A 21,803-nucleotide genomic window follows, 5' to 3' on the forward strand; every position below is an offset into this window, starting at 1 on the left:
GTTTTTAAGAAATATAAAATAAAAGTACGCAAGTTTGAAAAATAACAAAAGCAAGACTTAAAAAACCATAATTACAAAATTTAATTGGTCTATTTAAAATGTTTAAATAATATACACTATATTAATATTATGTATTAAAAGAAAACGTTTCTAAAAGGTAAGTGATACACCATATAAATATATCCTATTAACAATAATGCAACTATTAAGAAAGAACATAAACAATAGTTTCAGATTTCAACAATAATTATTTTTAAACTTTTTACTTCATTTTCAGTCACTTTTTTTGGAATCAACTCCTAGTCGATTACCAGACATTTTTCTGGTGTAAGTCTGTAAAAACAAAAAATTAGTTTCCAAACAAACTGCAAATAAATAAAAAAAATTACTACCTTGATAATCCGCCTTATTTTTACTTCTCTTAATTTTTGTGGAATGACCATTGAAGTAGTAATTGTATTTCCCAGAAACAAAACAAAAAATAGTCCTGCCAATACGGGTACCTAAAAAAAAGGGTTATTGTTTGGTAGGCGGCCACGTAAAATCACGGTGTTTGGGTTGACGCCTGGTACATTTTTATTCTGAATAGAGTAGAATAATCATGAACTACAGGTAATCAGATAATTGAAATTATTTTATGTCAAGTTTAAATTTAAGTTTTTTTTAAAAATTCTAAATGATGTGGGACTTGAAATATTTTTTCTCAGCTTTCAAAAAAACCTACTAATTTTAGTTTTTGAACAATTATTTTCTTATTTTTCGAATTTTACGACGTAGATTAATGATGTTACATTGATATTCTATTTTTCAACTAAAAGCTTCATAATTGTGGTCTCAAGCTGTCTTCAATTTTCACCGTAATGATTATATATAATATGTTAGTACCCCACCATTATTGACTGATGTTCTTACTCAATATTTCAGTTAGTAGAACATTATGTTCATTTACTGCTAATTTTAAAGCTATGTTTCTATTTAACAGGAGAAACCACTTTTCTTAGTTTGTGTACCTTATTTTTTAATTTTGTTCTCAATCTTATTTTACACCACAGACCTCAAGTTGTTATAAACAAGTCTTTATCGATCTAACAAGTTTAGTCAAAGCCCCGATCAGTCATAACTCATAAAATTTTGTATCTGATATATCATACGCATGTTTAAAATCTAAGAGCAGTAAATTAACGCATGTACGGAAACTCAGCCGATAATAAATAGCACTATATATTTTATAGTCACTATGTTTCTCACCTGCCAAGTCGCATCCTGATGATAACATAGTTTATATAACGTATACGCGTTGTACAATTGAAAAATGTATCCTAGATATAGGAACGGCAGTAAAAAACTAAGACCGCGCCACATCCATGAATGGAAGCCTTCAATCGTAATATCCATGTTATGACGTTCGCCTAACGCCTTGAGCCTATATAAGACTCCTTGTTGATAAACAAATTGGAATGATTGGACTATGCCTAAAAATAATTGTATAATTTCAAGTTTAACAACAAACACATTTTAACATTACAATTTGCTAAAAATCCACTTACTGATGAGAACATTAAAAATCATAAATTGCGGCCTGAATATATACCATGTCTCCGAATTAGGCCAAACTAGAAGAACAGCCGAAGCCACGGTAGATATAAAATGATGCATTCGCCACCAACCTTTGATTTTTGATCCGTTCACTTTCAATATGCTTTCTCGAATGGTTAACGTGCAATAATACCAGACCAACAAGAATAAAAAGGTCAATTCGAACGCTCGTCTTTTAGCTAATAAGTTCAAAAGGGATAAAAAGAAACCGATAATGCTAAGAACCAACTTGAACTTTTCATACTCGTCTTTGTAACGAAACCTAATAAATCACGTGGTTTTTGGTTTAAACAATGTTGACGACATTTAAATTGAGTATAATACATACTTATCTTCCTTATTCATAATAGATACATTTACACTGCCTAGAATAATTTTTAAATATCTTCCATTTGGCTTTGGCAATGTTTGCTCGATGTCTGCTAACTGTTGACGACGTTGATTTACGTCTTTCCATAGTCTTTTTACTATATCTTGCCGCTCGTCTTTTTCAAACCTTTAAAATATAACCAATGTTAATGTGAGCAATAAACTGTAACAGCATGTAATTTATTTTAAATACTTTTTTAATGATTTGGCAATGACATTTAATCTATATTTTTGGTGAGAGACTTGTTTGACACATTGTCCTTGGAGATCTCCTACTTCTTCGACCTTGGCTAAATACTCTTTATTGACGTTCTGAAAAAATAACAAAAAATATTATTTACTAAATTGAATAAAACAATTTTTTTTTTCTTTTAACATGGTCTACTTGTAGTTCAGTGCGTTGAACTTGGTACGAGATATATCGAGTTTAATTCCCACACACAAAAACAGTGAGTTGTCCACATCCCACATCCCGATACAAACTTGGATTATTTTAGGTGGCGTTATTTATAACAAATGAATTAACAATATTATACGTATACATATTCCATTTTGTATGATCACACGATTGCCTTCATACATAAAATGTATATGCATATATATATATATATATATACATATTATACTTAAAAAAAAAAATTGAATATATTACTTACAATGTTACTAAATTTAAAATGTAAAATATACATTTTAATTTTGCATTTAAATGAGATGGGAAGGAATAGTGAAATAGTATTCTCAAGTACAAAAAAAAAACTATTTTTTTTATACAAATTACAATGATGCAATGTCATGAATTACAAATTAGATTTTTTTAATTTTTAACGCAAAAGAAAATTTGAAAGTTATGAAATTGCTTAAGTTGTTTACAACTTTGAGAGCAATTGGGATGATTGTGCAGGGAAAAATATTGTGTTGTTAAATTTGTATTGTTTTTATAGGAAAAACTGTACTCATTGATTATATATACAATAATTGTACATAATAAGTGTAATCAATGGTGTAATTAAAAATATTCTTTTATTCTAGCCTCAAAAGAATTTTGCTAGCATTTCAATGTTAAATAAAAAACAAAAATGAGAATGTTTTATTACCCAAGAAAAACCCAAATAATGCTATATAAGTTCCAAAATGAGTACTGATTTTTGCAAAGAAAACAGATTTAGAAAATTTTAAAACAGACAACTAAAAAAAAAATATCAGATGTTATATTAATCATCTAAAGTTTTCCATCTATAATTTATAATAAAGTTATATTAGTAAAATTAATGATTTGCTACTGCTACTTGCTTGTTCTAAAATGTATTTTATTTTTATTTTTTAGACTTTATAAATATACATTTAAAAAACAATTCTTATTGAAAATGTACCTTACTTAGGAGCCTCAAGTGTTTCCTATAGCAAAAAATATAAACGATATATATATATACACAACTACCAGATTTTAACATACCTACTTTATACAACAAACTAAATCTAAATAATATGTTTTAAAACATGTGAAATGTGAATGCATTCTGACAAAATGACAATAACTGAACTGCCTGTAGAATAGAGTATGTAAATAAAGTTGTATAACTTACCTCTAGAGACTTGTATTCTCCAGCAATAGATTCCCAGTTTTGAACACATTCGTCCAAATCGGCACACTCCATTATTGTGTTGCTGTTGGATGAAACCGATCTAAAGACGTTTCTTAGATGGGTCAAAGTTTAAATGCGCGACTGTCAAGGTTAAAAGTGTTACTATTTAACAATAATGGTGGGCCGATGGTGTTCGTAGGCTGATCGGACCGTTGATCAAACGAAGGCATTTTCTTCGTGGCTCTCTTTCGAGCACATTATTGAGGGACAACAGTAAAAAATTCAAAACAAATTCAAGAAAAAACACTTAGCGTTCAGTCTACTCGGACCGGGCCACGGGTACATCGAAATCGAATAAAGCTTGGCACTTTTTGACTTTTAACTGTGATAATCAACTTTGATAACGGCCAATGCGAGCTCTCCTTTATCAACGAACCCAACACCAAAGAGATTGGAAACTGTTCAACGTAAAATAGGTATCCCCTTCAAGAATTTATTTTCCAACGAGAATATTCTAGAATTTCACCGACGAGTCAATATGACGTCATGGTTGCACTGTGTACAGCTGTTTAAAAACCTCACTCCACTGTCCATAGTAATTAGCGAATAGCGAGACAAGGTTTCTATTCAGATTCGACAAGTTCAGTCTACAATTTCCTAGTTTATAGTTTATTCCGGTTTCATAGTTCAATATCCATTTTTCTTATTCAACTCTCAACTTGCAATCAATATATTATTAAAATAATTATTATTTGTACGAAGCGTTTATCAAACTTACACAATGGCAAGACGTGGACGTTCACCATCCCCGGCCCCGAGAAGGTAATTATTGTAATAAAAAAAAGTACTTTTGTATTTCATAACCTTACTGGTAAATCCTAATTGTGTTTTATAACACCCTATGTAATGTTATATCGCCAGCCAAGTACAAAATCGTTCATTTGTCAATAAGGTTAAATTTAATTTACATCATCAGCTTAACGGCCTTTAATGATGATGGTTTCTTGACGAAATTTAGTTATGAATAAAAAATAAAGACTTTTTAATCGCTAAAGATTTAAAGGTATTCCAACATCAGGCAATCGTTTTAGACATTTAAATATAACATTTTTTTTTTAGTTGATGAGTCAAATGTTATTGTTGCCTGGACCGTTGACAATGTGGTTCCTCATAATATTGCTCAATAGATATTGCATCGTTTCTGTACCTGTTTAAATTCTAAAATATTATAATTTTACAAATTAAGAACTTAAAGCAGTAATATCTATCTCTTTATTATAATATATTCTTATATAATTAATAATATGTTTACAAGATTTTTATAAATACCTTATAGTTCCATATAAATATACATTTTTTTTATAATCAATAAAGAAATCAATTTTTTACTCGCATGAATGACATTTTACAATATGTATACAAATTTTAGCACTATACGATTCTTTTCAATTGAATTATGATTTGGTACTTATCACCTTGGATGTTTTTGTGTGCTCATCCCATCAATACCCTGTTTAAATATCCAAAATACTATTACTGCTATTACTGCATGCCTTAAAAAAAGTTAAAAATAGTCATGGTATTATTGAATTAGATTGCATAAAATGTTGGCAAGGTTATTTGGTGTTATTTAACAAGTTTTATAATTACCTAATATTGTGCAATACTGTGACGTACATTTCAACTACCTAGTAATAATAACAAAAGTAGGAATTGTTGTGTACTGTAAAAATTCAAGTATAACATTTTTTTATTACTTCCTAAGTACCTTTGGTGTGACCTTGTGCAATAAAGAGCAAATGTGCTGGTCAAATCGTTCAATAAGCAACATATATATTTTTGGAGACAATTATTTCGATAAATAGTCGTTTCAACTTTTTGAGACTGCTCTAGTTTAGTTTTTTTGCTGAACCTGAGCGCAACTTTTTATTATACTTCTTTTTAATACAATTTGCTTCAAATTTATACAAGTCAAATTATAATTTTTTTTTTTATCCACCAAAATTAGAGTTGGTTTATTTCCTTGGATGTATACTAAGTTAATAGACAACATTTTTTATAGTAACAACAAATTCAATTTTCATTATTAGTCTTCTTTGGCTTTTGGTGTAAATTTGCAAATTTTCAAAATACTAAAGCTTAAGGTTATTCGACCTTATTCAAAACTGAATATTACCTAATTTAATAAATATTAATTAATTATTATTATTAATTTTGATTTATTAAATCAAACCATGAGCATGTTATATTTTTATCTTGCCGCTTAAATTGTTTTTCATATTTAGTCTGGCAAGTAAATATTAGTGATGGGCATTCAATAAATATTATTATTTTCAATTAAATTATGTACCGTAATCCATGTTGACTGAAATTTTTTCAAAAATGCATTTTATTGTATAAATAAAAGTGTTAAAGAATATTATAGAGCATCCATAGAATATTATAGACCGGTTCTTTTCCTCTTATAAGTTATTTCATATATTGAATATAAAAAAGTTCTAAGATTTTGTGTAATATTTAATTACAAAAGTAGCGTTCCTGAACAACTTCAAAATTATCAGTCATACCCCTTTAATTACGAAATTAGTAATATAATTTATCAATTGACAGACACGACAACCGACACTTTGTAACATTTCGAGTTCGCTGTTCGAGAGAAAATTCGATTATTTTACTTATAATTCAAATTATTTGATTATTCGACTATTTTTATCATAATCAAAATATCTCGATTGTTTTCATAATCGAGATATCTCAATTATATATCTCGATTATGGCCATCATTTGTAAATATTGTCCATTAGTTTTTTTTTAACACTACAAACATTATTTTTATTTAAAATTTCATGTAACAATTTTAATTTTACTTAATTGATTTATAATTACTAATATATTCATCAAGCTTAAGTATAAAAAAAACTTCGATAGTATATTTATACTATTACCCAATACATAATTGTTTTCAGAATTTAAATGAGGCGCGTGGGGTTATTATTTTCCAAAATTATAAAAATCTAATTTCGAACAAGCATAACTAACTAAAATATATTATCCAGCCAAAACAACAGTAATTACGGTATCATTATTTAACTTTTATAAGGTTCAGTGAATGTTCAATGATCTGCAATGCAATAATGTAAATTTTACATGTTTAAAAATATACTTAAAATGTACAAAAATTGTTTAAAAAAATGTTTCTAGCCCTTGATTTAATACCCTTAATAATTACTAACTTATTATTTTTTAAATCCATAGGTCTTCAGTTCCTTCAAGAACTGTTTCAAGTAGCCCAGCGCCACAACAGCAACACACTCAAGTCGGTGCACCGGCTCAACCAAAACAACCTGGGTTATTCGGCCAAATGGCAGCCACCGCCGGTGGTGTAGCTGTTGGTTCTGCTATTGTAAGTAAATGTAGTTTAATTTTAAATGTGTGGTAAATAAAATATTAACACATTTAATATTTTAGGGACATACCGTGGGACATGCGGTAACTGGTTTATTCGGTGGTGGCGGATCTAACAACGAGGTACAACAAGCCCAACCAGTTCAAGCTATGCCCATCGACCAGAGCAACCAACAAGGTGGAGCGTGTGCTTTTGAAATCAAACAGTTCTTACAGTGTGCTCAAAACAATGATGATATTTCGCTGTGTTCTGGATTTAATGAGGCTATTCGTCAATGCAAGGAAGCTAGCCGTAAGAATAATTTTAATTATTAAATATATAATCATTTAACACAAATATTAAGTGATTTTGAAATTTTATTTTGGTTTCAGGTATGTTTTAAATCACCTCATCATGAAAAATAAAAAGTAGTGATCAAGCAAGAACATTAGATTTAAAAATTATACAGTGTAAAATAAATGCAATACATTACCACCATATATATGTTATTATAGTTAATGTAAAAAACAAAACATACATTTTTTAAGTTATTTATTCATTAACCTTCTCTAGAAGATTCCTAAGCAAAAATTATAGTTATAATAAGTAATAAAATAATAAAAGATACTCTTCAGCACAAAACAAATTGATAAGTATAATGGTAGTATTTATTTATATCTGGGTAGTAATGCTACAATCATCAGCGCTGACAACAGGCAAGAGTCTGTGATATAGTTATAAATAATGATAAAATCGATGTTAATTAAAAATTATATTTTAATAGTCCTTTAGCATGAATATAATGAATAATGATAGAATTTGTGTTGTAACTACTAACTGGGCTAGTATATCTATAATAAATATAATTTTTGGGATTAAGGGAGATTTTTAGTTTTCAATATTAGATGAAATGTCAATTCTCTAGTACCTAACAACTTTATTTTTCCGACCGCCGAAAAAACTGTTGGATATAAATTAAAACCCTTCTATAGATAATAAATTTACTTATAATTGTGTTGGTTGATTTTTTTTTAATTTCCTTAATCAAAAATGAGTTAACAAGTTTTTAATTAAAATAGTTATTTGGAATTTTTTAAAATAGCCAATAAAACTACAATTACTTATAATACATGTTTACATTAAATAATGTAAATTTGTGTAATACCTAATATTAATATTTATTATTCATTGAAAAAATTAACACGGTTTCTATGTGTTGTTGCTCCACATTCCCTGTACTCCCCACGATTACTCTTCCGTCCTACATGCTCTAGGCCATCCAAGCCTAACTATCTTTATAATCACCTTACATTTAATCATATTGTAATAATGTTATATACTATTTACATATTGTATTTTAGGCTTGACCCGTATCATAAATAAATAATTGTAAAATAGTTTTACACTATGTATGAATAAATGCTAGTGTTGACTTTCCCTTTTTTAAAAATTAAAGCTAAGTAATAAAATACATAATATTGAAAATCGGACATGACAATGACAATCTCTCCAAAATATAATTGTTTATATGAAATTAAATTTTTCGATTTCATAATAGGATGTGTTTTTGCTTTAAAACACACCGTTGATATTTTTACTCTTAAGTCGTGGACCAGGTAAAACGAAATCTACTTGGCTGTTTTGGTAAAAAAAACAGTAATGAAAACTCGCTTAAAAAAGCGTAATACACCATAATACTAAAAATACAATTTTAAGCACATAATTGTCATTACAATGTTTTTATTCAAATTTGTATACCATGTAAAGTTTCACATCGAAGCATATATTTACTATGCCCTGACTCTCACTGTGTTATGTTATAAATTATGTATTTATACATTTTTAATTGTTTCTCAATTTTACAAAAATAAATTTCTATCGGGCAACAACAATTATAAATGTTGATGTACCATATTTGTTTATTTTGTTAATTAAAAAAAGGATTTATATTTTATAAAATACTGTGGCACTCTTTAAGCACTAAAGATTAAAATTTTAACAATTTATTTATTAACCATATGACACTAATAACTTTCAGAGAAATGAGAATAGTTTCAAATTAGCTTAAGGTATACTTTGGACATAACCCTACCATTAGTTTAAAAACCAAACATCAACCCTTTTCTTTCCTCGCTGAAGAGATTAAAGTTTAAACGCTTTTCTTTATTGCAGGGTGGTTTTTGCACTTTAGTTTGGAAATTGGACCTACCTAGTACTTGTGACAAGTAAAATAAATCTGTAGGTACTTGATGTGAACTGTATTGTAAGTATTCAATTGTAATTTGTAGTTATTATGATAATTTTTTTTAACCTACAAATTTTAATCCAGGCGAATTTTTGTAATTGATATTATCATGTTCATTTATACTCATTCCTAAATACACATCCCGCATATAATGTGACTTATCGATGTTTACGCTTAGCTTTTATGTTATTTTATTTGTTCAAATGCTACAGAAACCTGTAGCCTATAAATCGTGTTTTTTATTTTTTTGTTATTACATAGATATGATTATGCACATGAGTATTACATTTTTTTGTAAGAAACTACAAAAAAAAAATTGTTCTTTACTATAATGTGACGTACACGGCTTGGAACGTAAGCCTTCAATATAATATTATATTTTATATACTCTAAAATAGATTTTCCAATTTGAGTATGTTTTATATCACGTCATAAAAAGTTTCGTGACACTCAAAATAGTTGAAATTTTAATAATGAGTACTTTTTTAAAAATGTCCTTTAGGAACAAGTATGTTTTCGGAACACCCTGTACATTAGTATGTAGCACCTAAGTATAAAATCTAGCCGGTAAAGTCTGAATTGGGTCGTTCTCTAAAAATAACAAAGTTTGACATTAATTCTTGTTGAATTGTATGACTAAGAGAAAAAATTCCATTATTTGCTTCTACAAATAAGACTAACAATTAAGTTCGTTAATTTAAGTTTACAGTTTGAGAGATAATAGTTGTCTTCAAATTTACTAGCTTGAGGGGATTTCCACATTAAACTCTTAGTTCTACCGAGCAATGAGAATCATTTAATTTGCTTAACGATTACATTATGTACTGAAAAATATACGTCATGTTTACTTGATAATCTCGATTATATGGGGAGATTGGTGACCAACCTCGATATTTACTTGAAAAGTACTCATTAACTGTCTGGAAGTACAGACTTCTATTTTAAATGTTTGTATAAAATACATTTTTTTACATTTATAATTTTTTTTTTATTGAGGACTATGAATACCGAAGCTATAAAGGATATTACTACAAACTACCTATAACGTGATACTTTCAATGTGAATATCTGTGGATTATTTCAATGTTATGTGGTGTGTAATTTTTAATGAATTCCAAAATAAAAGGTATCTAAATTTGCTTGAAAATTGATTTTACATTAACTTGCCCTGTGTCTATAAATGAAATAACAGAATAAAATAGAAACAATTTTAGTGCGGTGATTTAATTATATTTTCAACTTAAATATTATTGAAGAAATTCATAAAAAAACAACATTTATCAACAATAGGCTAGACATGCAAATTTTGAACTATGTATTTTTTTTTTTTGTTGATATTTTCAAAAACAGGTGTGTGCTATTTTATATTTATGATATCGTCGACGGTCGACGGTTTTATAATACATATTAAAAAAATACAACTGTTTTCTTTACTCGCGTTCTTACGCGAGAAAATAAAACTTAGTTATACATAGCCCATAGGTTCGTTGAAAAATTGTTTTCCATTTAGTTTCGATAATACATTTACTATTTTAAAAATCTTTGAGCTTGTATTATTGTTCGTACTATTCAAATTTATAAACTAAAATCATTATGAAAATAATTACTACAAAGCATGTCTTGTGTGTTTTGTTTATATGTTTAGCCATGACATCAGGTATGTTACACAATACTAAATTATAACTACTTCAAAATAGTTGACTCGTTTTTTTTTTTTGGATCCGTTTTTGCAACAAAGAAAGATGTATGTTACCTACTAGATTGAGTTAGAGTCGTGTGTAGTTTTATTAAAACATCTAAAACGTTTACAAACTACAACACTTTTTTTTTATTTTTGCTAGTTTACACATAAAAACATTACAGTAGGCCATAGTTATATGTATATACAGAGGGTAGCCCACAATGATTTGACAAATGAATAACTTTTATTCTAGTGAATATTTTAAAAACATTTGTTTTAAAATTAATTTATACTCATTTGCGCTATAAGCACCACGTTTTTTATTGCACTTAACTATTTTACTTTTTTAAATCATTTTTTTTTTTCAAAATAACCATTTTATTAAGAATAATTTGCTGAAAATGTCGAATGGTCAATAATCAGATTTGGATGATTACTGTTTAAGTTATTAAAGGTTAAATAGTAGGATGGGAGATGGATTGCGGTATAGAAAGCGTGTAGATCAATTTGTTATCTGCGCGCATTACTCTACCGCACTTCACCTCCTATCCTACCCTTTAATCTTTAATAACTTAAAAGTAATCATCTAAATCTGGTTATCGACCAGTCAAAATTTTCAGCAAATAATTCTTAATAAAATGGCTCGCTTGATTTTCTTTTAAAAAATGTAACAAAAGAAATAAAAAAATAATTAATAATAGGAAAATAGTTAAGTGCAATAAAAAATGTGTTCCTTATAGCGCAAATAAGTATAAATGAATTAAAAAAAAAAAATCTTTAAAATATTCACTATAACAAAAGTTATTCCATTTGTCAAATCGTTGTGGGTCACTTTGTATATATGTATACAGATACATATATATTGCGTTTCAAACTTAAATATAAGCTATAATTAAAAAAAAATTGTATTTTTACGCTGTAATTATAATTAATATTAATATTAGGTTTGAGGAATGATGAAGACATTAACAGGAACAGTACAGATGTGGAAAGTAACATTGATGATAATAGTATATCAAGTGATGATGATGATTACATCAGTGATAGAAATGATGCTCTAGATGACAATGGCGCCGCGGATAATACTGACGATGAAGATGATAGGTTAAATTTCAATGCGATTATAACTGGCCAAGCAGTCAGACAGATACAATCGGCGTTGGAAGAAGATGACGACATTCGCAAACAATTGTTGTTTTCTAATGCAAAATATTTGTTGTACAGAGCTGGCGATGAAGACGATCTGTTAAACATAGCTCCGATCACAATTGACCAAGCTGACATACAGATACAATCGGCGTTGGAAGAAGATGATGACGTTAGACAAGAATTATTACTTTATAATGCAGCATATTTGTTATACAGAACTTTGTTACTAAATTTTGGTTATAATACTTTGTTTATGGAGAGCAGTAGTAATAGTAGTGAAGAAAGTACCGGTTTAAGCTATGATAATAATCCGAACTAGGGGAGAGGAAGCCGCAGTCCCAATTATTTTTTTGTTTCACCCTTTCAGTCATAGTGTCCCTTATATGGGAAGTCTATTTTTTTGTTCTTGCTTTATGGATATTTTTTCATAGGTATTTCAACATTTTTAATTCAGTGAAATTAAAGTGACGACTCATGTCATCGTTTTGTAAAAAATTTACAAAATTGTTATTCTATCATAGGTTTTGATGTTCCATTTATAAGCTTTCAAAATAATATGTTTTAATTTATAAAACTAATAAGGATCACGGCAATAAATTGTGTGTGTACTTTAATTATGGTTAAATTTTGATTCTTGATTTTTAATAAAATACATTAGTATATTTTAATATACTTAACAGTGAACATGTAATGTAAAAATTAAATAAAAAAATCTTGATAATTTTTATTAAATTTTCGACAAAGTATACTTTTTTACTAAATTAATATCTCAATCTATCAGCTATAGCCTATAGGGAAATTTAATTCTTAACAGCGCTTAATAAAAAATCTATCAAATAGGTTCATAAAACGCACTAATTTTAATAATTATAAATTGTGCCAACAACGGATCATGTATTTATTTTTGCACATTTCCCGTTTTTAGGTACCTATAACTCAAAAACTAAGAGGGCAAATGTCTGAATGAGGTAAAACTAATTATTTATAGTGTCTTTATACGATTAAAATTGTTATTATTTAATATGATATGTGAGTAGGTATATAGGTATTGTAAAAAAGAAATCATGTTTAGCCATGTAGTTATAATTTCAATTACACAAATTTATAGTTATATTTTATTTTTACAAAACTCATTTTTATATAATATTTCATAGCCATTCATAAATATTTTCGAAAACAATAATTTTTAACAATATGGGGGAAAAAATGATTTTATAAAGTAAAAAAAAAAAATGATTTAACAAAAACTAAATACCTAGGGTTTTTAAAAAATATTTTACTAAACTAGTACCTACACATTAACTTAATAAACTTAAATTTAATTACGTAATACAAATATAAAAGTCTTGCCTATCTAATCATAATAATTTTAAAAAGAAACAAATTAACGAGATAAATTTTTAATTTTCTACTTATTGATATTATGCTAATATTAACATTCCGTGTTATTATTGAAATTTGTTTAATGAACTTCTTTTCTCCAAGAGTTGCTTAGCTATTACATAGTACATACTTAAATTGTTTTGAATATAATAATTCTATTTGGTATTTTACAACTGTAAAATAATATATAGGTGACCAAATGAGGCTCTTAATATATTTATTTATGCATTATTATAATTTGAAAATTATAGTATCGAATAATTGAATTGATATATATATATATTAATATTTGTACATTCAATTCAATATCAATTTTACACCGACAGTTAGGTGACGTATTTTCAAATCGCAAAGTTAATTTTATGTTTCGATAATTAGACATTAGTGATTAGTATATTAATAACTATAATAATACATGCTAATAATTATACTTGTATATGATATTTAAAATCTGGTTTGACTTATTAAAATTATGTCACAAGAAAGGATTCACAAAAAACCGTTTATATATTGTGTACAAGCAAGTAAGTCTTACTACTTTAGAAGCATTTAGTAGTGTTAATAGTAAACACAACGCTATATTATATTGAATTTTAGTAAGAATCATTTTTTTAATGAGATTATCTATCTAATTAATTAATGATTATTTTGTTAGTTGATACGATGTAATTTAGTGGCCCTTTTTATAAGGACTCGAATAATGTCAAGTGGAAGTTAAATACTCAGATAATGTGTAGTTTCACAGTATCCTAAACACATCATTACATCATGTCAAATTGGCACGCTTTCATTTAAAGATCGACGAAACCTTTGAGAATCCGACGTCTCAACTCAAAACTACACAATTTATTATCAATTTAGTTAATTTCAATTTTTTACGCGCTTTCAGTTGATAGCGTAATAAAATCATTATGCTTGTTATAACCAAACCAAATGTGTAATTTCTATTATGTTAATAATTTTTATCAATTGTTATCATACAACTTGGGCATTCGGTCATAGGTTCCCATTTCCCAAATGATAACAAGTTACCACTTTGGTTTTGACTATGCCCCGCTCTACCCCGCCCTTCATAGTCCTTTTTTTTTTTAATAGGTTATAACCAAGTTATACCAATTGAAGAATAGGATCATTGATATTATATTCTAAGTATACTTGAGTATTTAAACAATGATAGGATGGCTGGGAACCTATGACAGCTTGCCCAAATTCGGAGTGACATTGCGCTGGCGATGTTTGTTGAAAACAAAGACGTTATAAGTGGATTTTTTTAAAAACAAAAGTTCCTTGTCCTCAAACCTTATCACTATTCACTTGTCGTCTTTTTATCATTAGTAGAACTTGTTGAAAAATAAAAAATATTATTTATTCGCTAAATTTACCAACATGTTCTGTTTGTACATTATCAAAAAATAAGAACGTAAAACCATTGAAAACAAAAATTTTAATACACTTTGTGTGTAATAACATTATGTGAAATGTGTATTAGCATAAGCTGATGTAGCTTACAGAAAACTACCATTTCCGTAGTGAACACACGGTGAATAGAAAACCGCTTCAAGCAGAACCAAATCGGTGGAAACTCACATATGGCGCGGGTCGTGGAATAAATTTCGTTTAAATTAAGTATTTGTTTTTCTTTGGTTATGCAAATAATCGACTTATTACAGTGAACACCGAATCACCAGGCAGAGTTTGTATTACTAGACTATGGAGAACAACATGATGACAAAAGAGGAACAGCCTACGGACAGTAATCACGGTAATAGAAACAGAATGCATTAAAAAAATATTTATGTATATATATTTTTTTGGGTTTATCTAATTATTTTTTTCTAAACTTCATATTTCAATATATATAATATCATAAATCTTTTTGTATAGATATTTTTGTTTGTTGCACTGTGTGATATTGATTTGTTTTTTTTTACACATTTTGCATGATAGTTTATGTGATTCAGTTTATTTCTATATAAGTATTTTACTCAGGTGAAATACTCAAAAGTTAAATTTAATTATTACTATTGTTCACAAACAAAACTGAACCACTCGGATTTTATTTTAAGGAAGCAATATTTTACTGGTTTTTTAAATTTTATTCTTAAATAAATGTGCTTATGTTGGTGTTGCACGCTGTTTATTATCGGCAGGTCCATTGACTCTGGACTCGCTTCTTAAACAAATTGATGAATTGCAATTGGAGAAAAGAGAGTTTGGCTTACAACGCGCCAAAATGAAGGGGTTTATACTGCAAAAAGAAGGTGACCAGTACTGCTTTGTTGCTTTTTATTATTGTAAATACCTACAATAAATATAAATATATATGTAATACTGATATATATATATACTTATAAATTAAGTAACAATTATTTTTCGCCATTTAATTGGTTTTTATATAATATATTATAATAAATGTTTTTAAATTGAATAGAGGAGTTAAAACATATGATCAACATTTCGGCCGAATTAAAAAGGTTGCAAGACGAATTAGACGAATCACAGAGTCAACACACAGTGACCAAGTTGGAAATGGAAGGACGACTCGAAGAAAATACGCGTAAATATAATGAAGAAATGTCATCCTTACACAAAGTGCTTGCCGGTAACAATTGGTAGATATAAAATATCCTGGTAACTAATAACTAAACAAATGTATTTTTTAGAAACTTTGGATGAATCAAGACGACGAGAAAACGAGTTGAAAATGATTAAAACTATGAATGAAAAGTTAGAAAATGAACTTAAAAATTGTCGCAATCAAATGCTAATCGGGCAACAAGGCAATAACATTTTAGGTGAATCGACACAGCAGCAGATACTTAATGTTCCAGGTACTGTTCTGTCGGCCATTGCTAGGAAGATGACCAACTTAGCTTCCAGCACGGAATCTGATGATTTTAGAAAGGTAAATCTTCAATGATATGTAGTAAATATTATATTTTTTTTATAAATACGCGTAAACGTTTAGTCTCAAGATGAAGAAGAAAATGTGTACAAAGCCTTAGTAGACCCTTTAAAAGAAGAAGTCGAAGCGTTAAAGGAAAAAATTCGACAAATGGACACTGATATTAGTTACTATAAAACAAAATTAAATGAATCAAAAGATCTCGTTACGAAACAAAAACATTTGGGTGGTACGTAATTAATTAACATATGTTACCTCAATATATAAAAAATATATGGTATTTTTAGACGATTCCCAGGAAGGACCTTCTAATTGTTCGGCAGCAGGCGATTCTATATTTTCAAACACATCAATAGGTAACGTAATCCAAATTGATCTAAATTATCTACTTAATCTCAAATTCAATTTAATCGAATAATTTATAAATTAGACGACAGTGTATCGAAATGTGATCAATGCTCGGCTTATAAAATATGCGTTGAAGAAATGCAAGAACGTATAACTGATATGGATAAACGTTTGCAAGCAATGGATAAATTGAAAGACGAGCACGACAAAGAAACAATTTACCGTAAGCAGATGGAAGAAAAATGGAATGAAAAATTAGAAGAACACAAAAACAAAGTATTAGCAATATATATATTTAATTAATGTAACCTAAACAATTACAAGAGTTTATATATTTAATAAAAGGTTCAAGAATTAAAACAATTCTCTGATCAATCACACGAAGTTCTTAGTGATATTAAATTGCAGTACGAACAAACTGTGAATGATTTTCAGAAAGAACTAAAAAGTTGTACTGAAAATGGTGCAAAAATGAAACAACATATTTTCAAGTATACTTTATTGATATTATATATATTCAGTTTTTTTATAATAATGATCAAATCATCACTGTATATTTTGGTTTCAGGTTGGAAGAAGAAAATCATAATTTAAGAGAAAAACACATGAAGTTTTCGGTTCAACTACAAAATGAGGATATTAATTTACCAAATTCTGTTGGAGTAAGTCTTAAATATTTTTCTATAAATATTAATTATTTTGCTTAATGTTGTCTTTTATAATTTTTTGTTGTAAAGGAACTTCAAGAATATCTTTTAAAACGCAACGAAGAGCTGATAGCTATGTCAATTGTAAAAGAGTCGATTGAAGAAGAAATGAATAGAATTAAAAACAGCTCCGCTATAATTGAAAGTCAAGTGCAGGGTTTAAATACAACTGTCGCTTTCCTTGAGTGAGTTAATTTTGTTTTTTTTCAATCACCAAATTCTTATATAAAATTATTAAGATAATAATATTTTTATTTGCTTAGAAAACAACTGTTGGATGAAAGAAGTAGGTTTTCGGATGAGATTAAAAATACCAATAGATGCGAAAAAGAGTTAATAAGCTGTCGTACTCAATTGGAACAAGTTACCAAAAAAAAGGTAATTTGGTCTCGTATTGTTTGGATTTTATTTATGCTGTGGAAACGATTTATAGATAATTATCTAGTTGATTTTATCAGACACAATGTGGGTTAGGTTTTAGATTTAGAAAATTTAATATATTGCGCTGTCTTTTTTCATTCATTAAAGTTGGAATTGTTTAATTAGTGTATTTATTGTCATTGTGACTTTCTGTTGATATTTTCCTGAATTGAGTTGTGACATAAATGGTGTTCTTTAAAAACTACCTATTTACGATAATTTCTGATTTTGATGTGTTATTTATTTATATTTAAAATTTTAAAATGCCTTTTAATAATAAAACATTACAGCGCAAATATTAGAAATTGTTTAGAATCAATTTACTAGGTTTAAATTTTAAGTAAACTAATTAAGTGTATTGTAATTACTTGTATCGACTCAAATAACTAATTGTTTTTTTATTTTTGTTTAATCCAGACTGAACTCGAATCAGCAGTTTTAGAACAACGAAACAAAATAATTGCTTTGCAAACAGACTTAACCAATAGTGAAGAAGTACAAAGAGATTTTGTTCGTTTATCTCAGTCGCTCCAACAGGAACTCGAACGGATTCGAGAGTCTGGCACTTTGGTAATCAATTGCATAAAAAAGTACAATTGTTTTTTTCCCCTCAAGAGTAATTATTCTTTTCACTTTTTGGCTGTTTCAGGTGCGTTGGGAACACGAAGAAGACATTAACGACTGTCACGATTGTAGAGTTGTATTTGGGGATCCGAAAATTCGAAAGGTGTGTATCAGTGTACCGTTCATGTTATTTTAATAGTAGTTGTTAGTCCCCACACCAATAATTGTAATATCTTAAAATAATAGCAATTTATTAAATTTTGATTATGTCAACTTTATTTCAAGTTTCTCCATGATAGGTACAATTCTTAACAGGGCTTGCAACCAATTTAGTTTTCAAGGGTTTTGAGTTGAAGAAACAAATAGAAAAAAAAATATGATGTTGATTTTATTAAAAATTTTTAATTTCAAATATTTTAGTTCGGTGTAAGTGCAATAAAAAATGCAATTTTTGTTTTGAGTGCAAAATGGATTGTTATAATTGTGAGCTACATTTAGGAAAGTGAATTCATTGTCAAATTTCATATAGTAGCTAAAAAACAAACAAAATCTTCTTTAAACCTATATATTTATAATGAACTAAAATTATTTAGGAAATATTTATTATTTATTTATATTTAAACTTTCTTTACATACTGTTTCTTTTACTAAGTGCTTTCCATTATAGGTAGTAACAATACATTGACTGAAATAGTAATTTTGTACGTAATATTTTGCCAAACTGTTATTCGCTATAGAGAAAAAGTAAATACGTTTTTAAATACCTAAATTTTTTTATTACTTAGTTCTTTTGTAAAAATAACCATTGTTGTTTTTGGTCAAATTCGAAACTAAATGATACGTTTTATTTTTGTCGGCTGTTTTCAAGTTTTATTTGGTTTTGGTTTGGAATATGCCAGATTATTTAGATTAATCGATTTATGCTCCATTGTGGTTCCAAGCTCTAAATTTTAACGTACATTTTTTGTTGACAAGAGTTAGGGCTGTTTTAAAAAATGATAACATCCTTGTAGAATAAACGGATTTTAATCATTTTTTTTTTTGGGCTTCAATTTTTGATTATACAACCAAAAAATAAAAAAAAAACAGTTAAAAAAAAGTGGTCATAACCAAAATCTTACTACAACTTATTTTATTTGAATCTTCCTTTTAATAAAAAAAAAAATATATATCTATATCAAAATTCGAAAAGTTTCAAGATGTCTCATCACTTTTCCCACAAGGCATTTTTTTTTAGTAAAAAAGCGCGCTTACATTTTAATTTGCTTACACCATTTTTTTCTAGTCAGTCTTTGATAATTGAAATCAGTTTCAAAAGCCACTAAGTCAATTTTTTGAAGAAATTTTAATTAGTTAAGGTTATTTTATTAAATGGAGGGCAAAGAAAAACCCACTATCCATCTAAAAATAAAACTGTTATGTTGCGTTGTAACAGTGTTTCAATGTTGTGTCATAACTGTTTTTCTTAAATATTTCAAATTGAGGTGGTGAGGACATAGAGGCTTTTGGAATGAACTTAATTATAATAGTATAATCATTTTTTTCGAATTTTACTCAGGACCATTGTCGTCATTGTGGTAGAGTGTTCTGCCCTTCTTGTTTGTCGAGAACGGTGAAGAGCGGACCTAATATGAGAGACTCGCATGTATGCAGAGTTTGTCATACGCTGCTGGTTCGCGATTCCGCTCCGTACTTCAGCACAGAAGCTCCACATCAGTCCAACTAAAAAAAAAAAAAATATATTACAAACGTTTACCCTAAACGGTGATACTAGACATAGTTATTACTATTAATTATATTCTTTGATTGGTTTTAGCGTTTATTAATTATTATATAAATTATAAAGTTTTTTTGTTTTTTTTATCCTCCTAAAAAGTTTTATTTTCAGTGTTTATACAAATGTTGTGACCTTACTAAATGCTATTAAATTTTTTCTTTTGTCAGAAGTACTGTTGTCATGCTGCACGGTATATTGTTTGTTCATAGTTTTGTAATTTAATGTATACATTTTAGAATGCTGTTAAAACCATTGTGTGTTCTACAATTGTGTTGTGTTTATTATTGTTTATTTTATACTATAGTAAATTAATTTCTCGGGATCGGAAGACTTGGGACTGCCGTCTTTAATTTTTATTACATTTTTTGCCTATACATTTATTATCACTAATTATTGGTTAAAAAAAAAAAAAAACGTCAAAAACCCTATTTTTAAGGACTAATTAAAAAAACACAATTAAAACCTTAATATCAATAAGTAGCTTTGAAATATATTTTTAAAAATCTGTCATGCAAGAGTAAAACTAGAAAAAATTAAAAAACTAGAAAAAACTAGAAAAAATTGAAAAACTAGAAAAACTAGAATAACCTGAAAAAATTGAAAAACTAGAAAAACCTGAAAAAATTGAAAAACTAGAAACACTAAAATATTAGAAAAAATTGAAAAACTAGAAAAATCTGAAAAAATCAAAAAACTAGAAAAACTGAAAAACTAGAAAAACTTGAAAAAATTGAAAAACTAGAAAAAATTGAAAAACTAGAAAAATAAAAAGATAGAAAAACTAGTTTTTCTATCTTTTCTAATTTTTCTAGTTTTTCTTGTTTTCTATCTTTTCTAATTATTCTAGTTTTTCTAATTTTTCTAATTTTCCTAGTTTTTTTAGTTTTTCTAAGTTTTTCTAGTTATTCTAGTTACTCTAGTTTTTCTAGTTTTTCAAGTTTTTCAAGTTTTTCTAGATTTTCTAGAAAAGATAAAAAACTAGAAAAACTAGAATAACTAGAAAAACTATAGAAACAAAAAAACTAGAAAAACAAAAAAACTAAAAAACTATAAAAACTTTAAAAACTAGAAAAACTAAAAAAACTGGAAAAATTAGAAAAACTAGAAAATCTTCTCTATCTTTTCTAGTTTTTCTAGCTTTTTATAAAAACTAGAAAAACTAGATAAACTCAAAAAATTAGAAAAACTAAAAAAACTAGAAAAATTAGAAAAACTAGAAAATTGGAAAAACTAGTTTTTCTATCTTTTCTATTTTTCTAATTTTTAAGTTATTCTAGTTTTTTGGGTTTTTCTAGTTTTTCCAGTTTTTTTAGTTTTCTAGCTTTTATAGTTTTTTTGTTTTTTTAGTTTTTTAGTATTTCTAGTTTTTAAAGTTTTATAGTTTTTATGTTTTTCTAGTTTTTCAAGTTTTTCTAGTTATTCTAGTTATTTAAGTTTTTCTAGATATTCTAGTTTTTTATCTTTTCTAGAAAAAGTTTGTAGTAGAAAAGTATAAAAGTTTTTATAGTTTTTTCAGTTTTTTTGTTTTTCTAGTTTTTTTGTTTCTACAGTTTTTCTAGTTTTTTTTTCAGTTTTTCTAGTTTTTAAAGTTTTTATTTTCTAGTTTTTCTAGTTTTTTAAATTTTTCTAGTTTTCTCTAGATATTCTAGTTTTTCTAATTTTTCTAGTTTTTTGAGTTTATCTAGATTTTC

The 21,803-nt window shown here is 27.4% G+C and overlaps 4 protein-coding genes across 10 annotated transcripts; 3 read left to right on the top strand and 1 right to left on the bottom strand.

Moving 5' to 3' along the window:
- Positions 1 to 57: 57 nt before the first annotated feature.
- Positions 58 to 3,942, bottom strand: LOC126842713 (transmembrane protein 120 homolog). The gene is made up of 7 exons (XM_050579827.1): positions 3,549 to 3,942; positions 2,159 to 2,277; positions 1,925 to 2,092; positions 1,548 to 1,858; positions 1,249 to 1,472; positions 393 to 503; positions 58 to 333 (listed from the first exon to the last, which is right to left on the bottom strand). Exons 1-7 carry the CDS (start codon positions 3,618 to 3,620, stop codon positions 274 to 276), a joined length of 1,065 nt encoding a protein of 354 aa, XP_050435784.1. The 5' UTR covers positions 3,621 to 3,942; the 3' UTR covers positions 58 to 273.
- A 213-nt stretch (positions 3,943 to 4,155) lies between these two features.
- LOC126842756 (coiled-coil-helix-coiled-coil-helix domain-containing protein 2-like) lies at positions 4,156 to 7,466 on the top strand. Its single transcript, XM_050579894.1, has 4 exons — positions 4,156 to 4,370; positions 6,804 to 6,951; positions 7,017 to 7,245; positions 7,326 to 7,466. The coding sequence occupies exons 1-4, from the start codon at positions 4,330 to 4,332 to the stop codon at positions 7,334 to 7,336; spliced, it is 429 nt and encodes a 142-aa protein (XP_050435851.1). The 5' UTR covers positions 4,156 to 4,329; the 3' UTR covers positions 7,337 to 7,466.
- Positions 7,467 to 8,957: 1,491 nt separating this feature from the next.
- LOC126842721 (uncharacterized) lies at positions 8,958 to 12,740 on the top strand. Of its 6 annotated transcripts, none has more exons than XM_050579864.1 (3): positions 8,958 to 9,196; positions 9,881 to 10,304; positions 11,804 to 12,740. In XM_050579864.1, the coding sequence occupies exons 2-3, from the start codon at positions 10,286 to 10,288 to the stop codon at positions 12,325 to 12,327; spliced, it is 543 nt and encodes a 180-aa protein (XP_050435821.1). In that variant the 5' UTR covers positions 8,958 to 9,196; positions 9,881 to 10,285; the 3' UTR covers positions 12,328 to 12,740. The 6 variants fall into 6 exon arrangements, with proteins under 6 accessions (XP_050435821.1, XP_050435829.1, XP_050435813.1 ...); XM_050579872.1 differs by having other exon boundaries at positions 10,175 to 10,304; XM_050579856.1 differs by lacking the exon at positions 8,958 to 9,196 and having other exon boundaries at positions 9,576 to 10,083; positions 10,175 to 10,304.
- Positions 12,741 to 14,521: 1,781 nt separating this feature from the next.
- Positions 14,522 to 20,462, top strand: LOC126842695 (early endosome antigen 1). 2 transcript variants are annotated; one of them, XM_050579792.1, is made up of 14 exons: positions 14,703 to 15,153; positions 15,542 to 15,652; positions 15,823 to 15,993; positions 16,055 to 16,296; positions 16,360 to 16,525; positions 16,584 to 16,652; positions 16,727 to 16,920; positions 16,990 to 17,135; positions 17,213 to 17,306; positions 17,382 to 17,536; positions 17,615 to 17,729; positions 18,189 to 18,341; positions 18,421 to 18,498; positions 19,894 to 20,462. In XM_050579792.1, the coding sequence occupies exons 1-14, from the start codon at positions 15,102 to 15,104 to the stop codon at positions 20,059 to 20,061; spliced, it is 1,914 nt and encodes a 637-aa protein (XP_050435749.1). In that variant the 5' UTR covers positions 14,703 to 15,101; the 3' UTR covers positions 20,062 to 20,462. The 2 variants fall into 2 exon arrangements, with proteins under 2 accessions (XP_050435758.1, XP_050435749.1); XM_050579801.1 differs by lacking the exon at positions 15,542 to 15,652 and having other exon boundaries at positions 14,522 to 15,153.
- The last annotated feature ends 1,341 nt before the right edge of the window (positions 20,463 to 21,803 follow it).

The sequence above is a fragment of the Adelges cooleyi genome, unplaced genomic scaffold (genome assembly GCF_023614345.1).
Source record: "Adelges cooleyi isolate 19-005CV unplaced genomic scaffold, UGA_ACOO_1.1 ACOO_flye_CR_arks_rails_tigmint_CR_PRNA_108, whole genome shotgun sequence".
NCBI lineage: Eukaryota > Metazoa > Arthropoda > Insecta > Hemiptera > Adelgidae > Adelges > Adelges cooleyi.

Bases quoted from the DNA above. Each gene is read 5' to 3' on its own strand.
- LOC126842713 (XM_050579827.1), bottom strand. From the start codon at position 3,620: ATGGAGTGTGCCGATTTGGACGAATGTGTTCAAAACTGGGAATCTATT. The intron at 2,093-2,158 runs GTATTTAAAATA...TATATTTTAAAG, and splicing joins ATTGCCAAATCATTAAAAAA to GTTTGAAAAAGACGAGCGGC. The intron at 1,859-1,924 runs GTATGTATTATA...GTGATTTATTAG, and splicing joins ATTATGAATAAGGAAGATAA to GTTTCGTTACAAAGACGAGT.
- LOC126842695 (XM_050579792.1), top strand. From the start codon at position 15,102: ATGGAGAACAACATGATGACAAAAGAGGAACAGCCTACGGACAGTAAT. The intron at 16,526-16,583 runs GTACGTAATTAA...TGGTATTTTTAG, and splicing joins GAAACAAAAACATTTGGGTG to ACGATTCCCAGGAAGGACCT. The intron at 16,653-16,726 runs GTAACGTAATCC...TTTATAAATTAG, and splicing joins ATTTTCAAACACATCAATAG to ACGACAGTGTATCGAAATGT.
- LOC126842756 (XM_050579894.1), top strand. From the start codon at position 4,330: ATGGCAAGACGTGGACGTTCACCATCCCCGGCCCCGAGAAG. The intron at 4,371-6,803 runs GTAATTATTGTA...TTAAATCCATAG, and splicing joins CCATCCCCGGCCCCGAGAAG to GTCTTCAGTTCCTTCAAGAA. The intron at 6,952-7,016 runs GTAAGTAAATGT...TTAATATTTTAG, and splicing joins TAGCTGTTGGTTCTGCTATT to GGACATACCGTGGGACATGC.
- LOC126842721 (XM_050579840.1), top strand. From the start codon at position 10,772: ATGAAAATAATTACTACAAAGCATGTCTTGTGTGTTTTGTTTATATGT. The intron at 10,836-11,803 runs GTATGTTACACA...TATTAATATTAG, and splicing joins ATGTTTAGCCATGACATCAG to GTTTGAGGAATGATGAAGAC.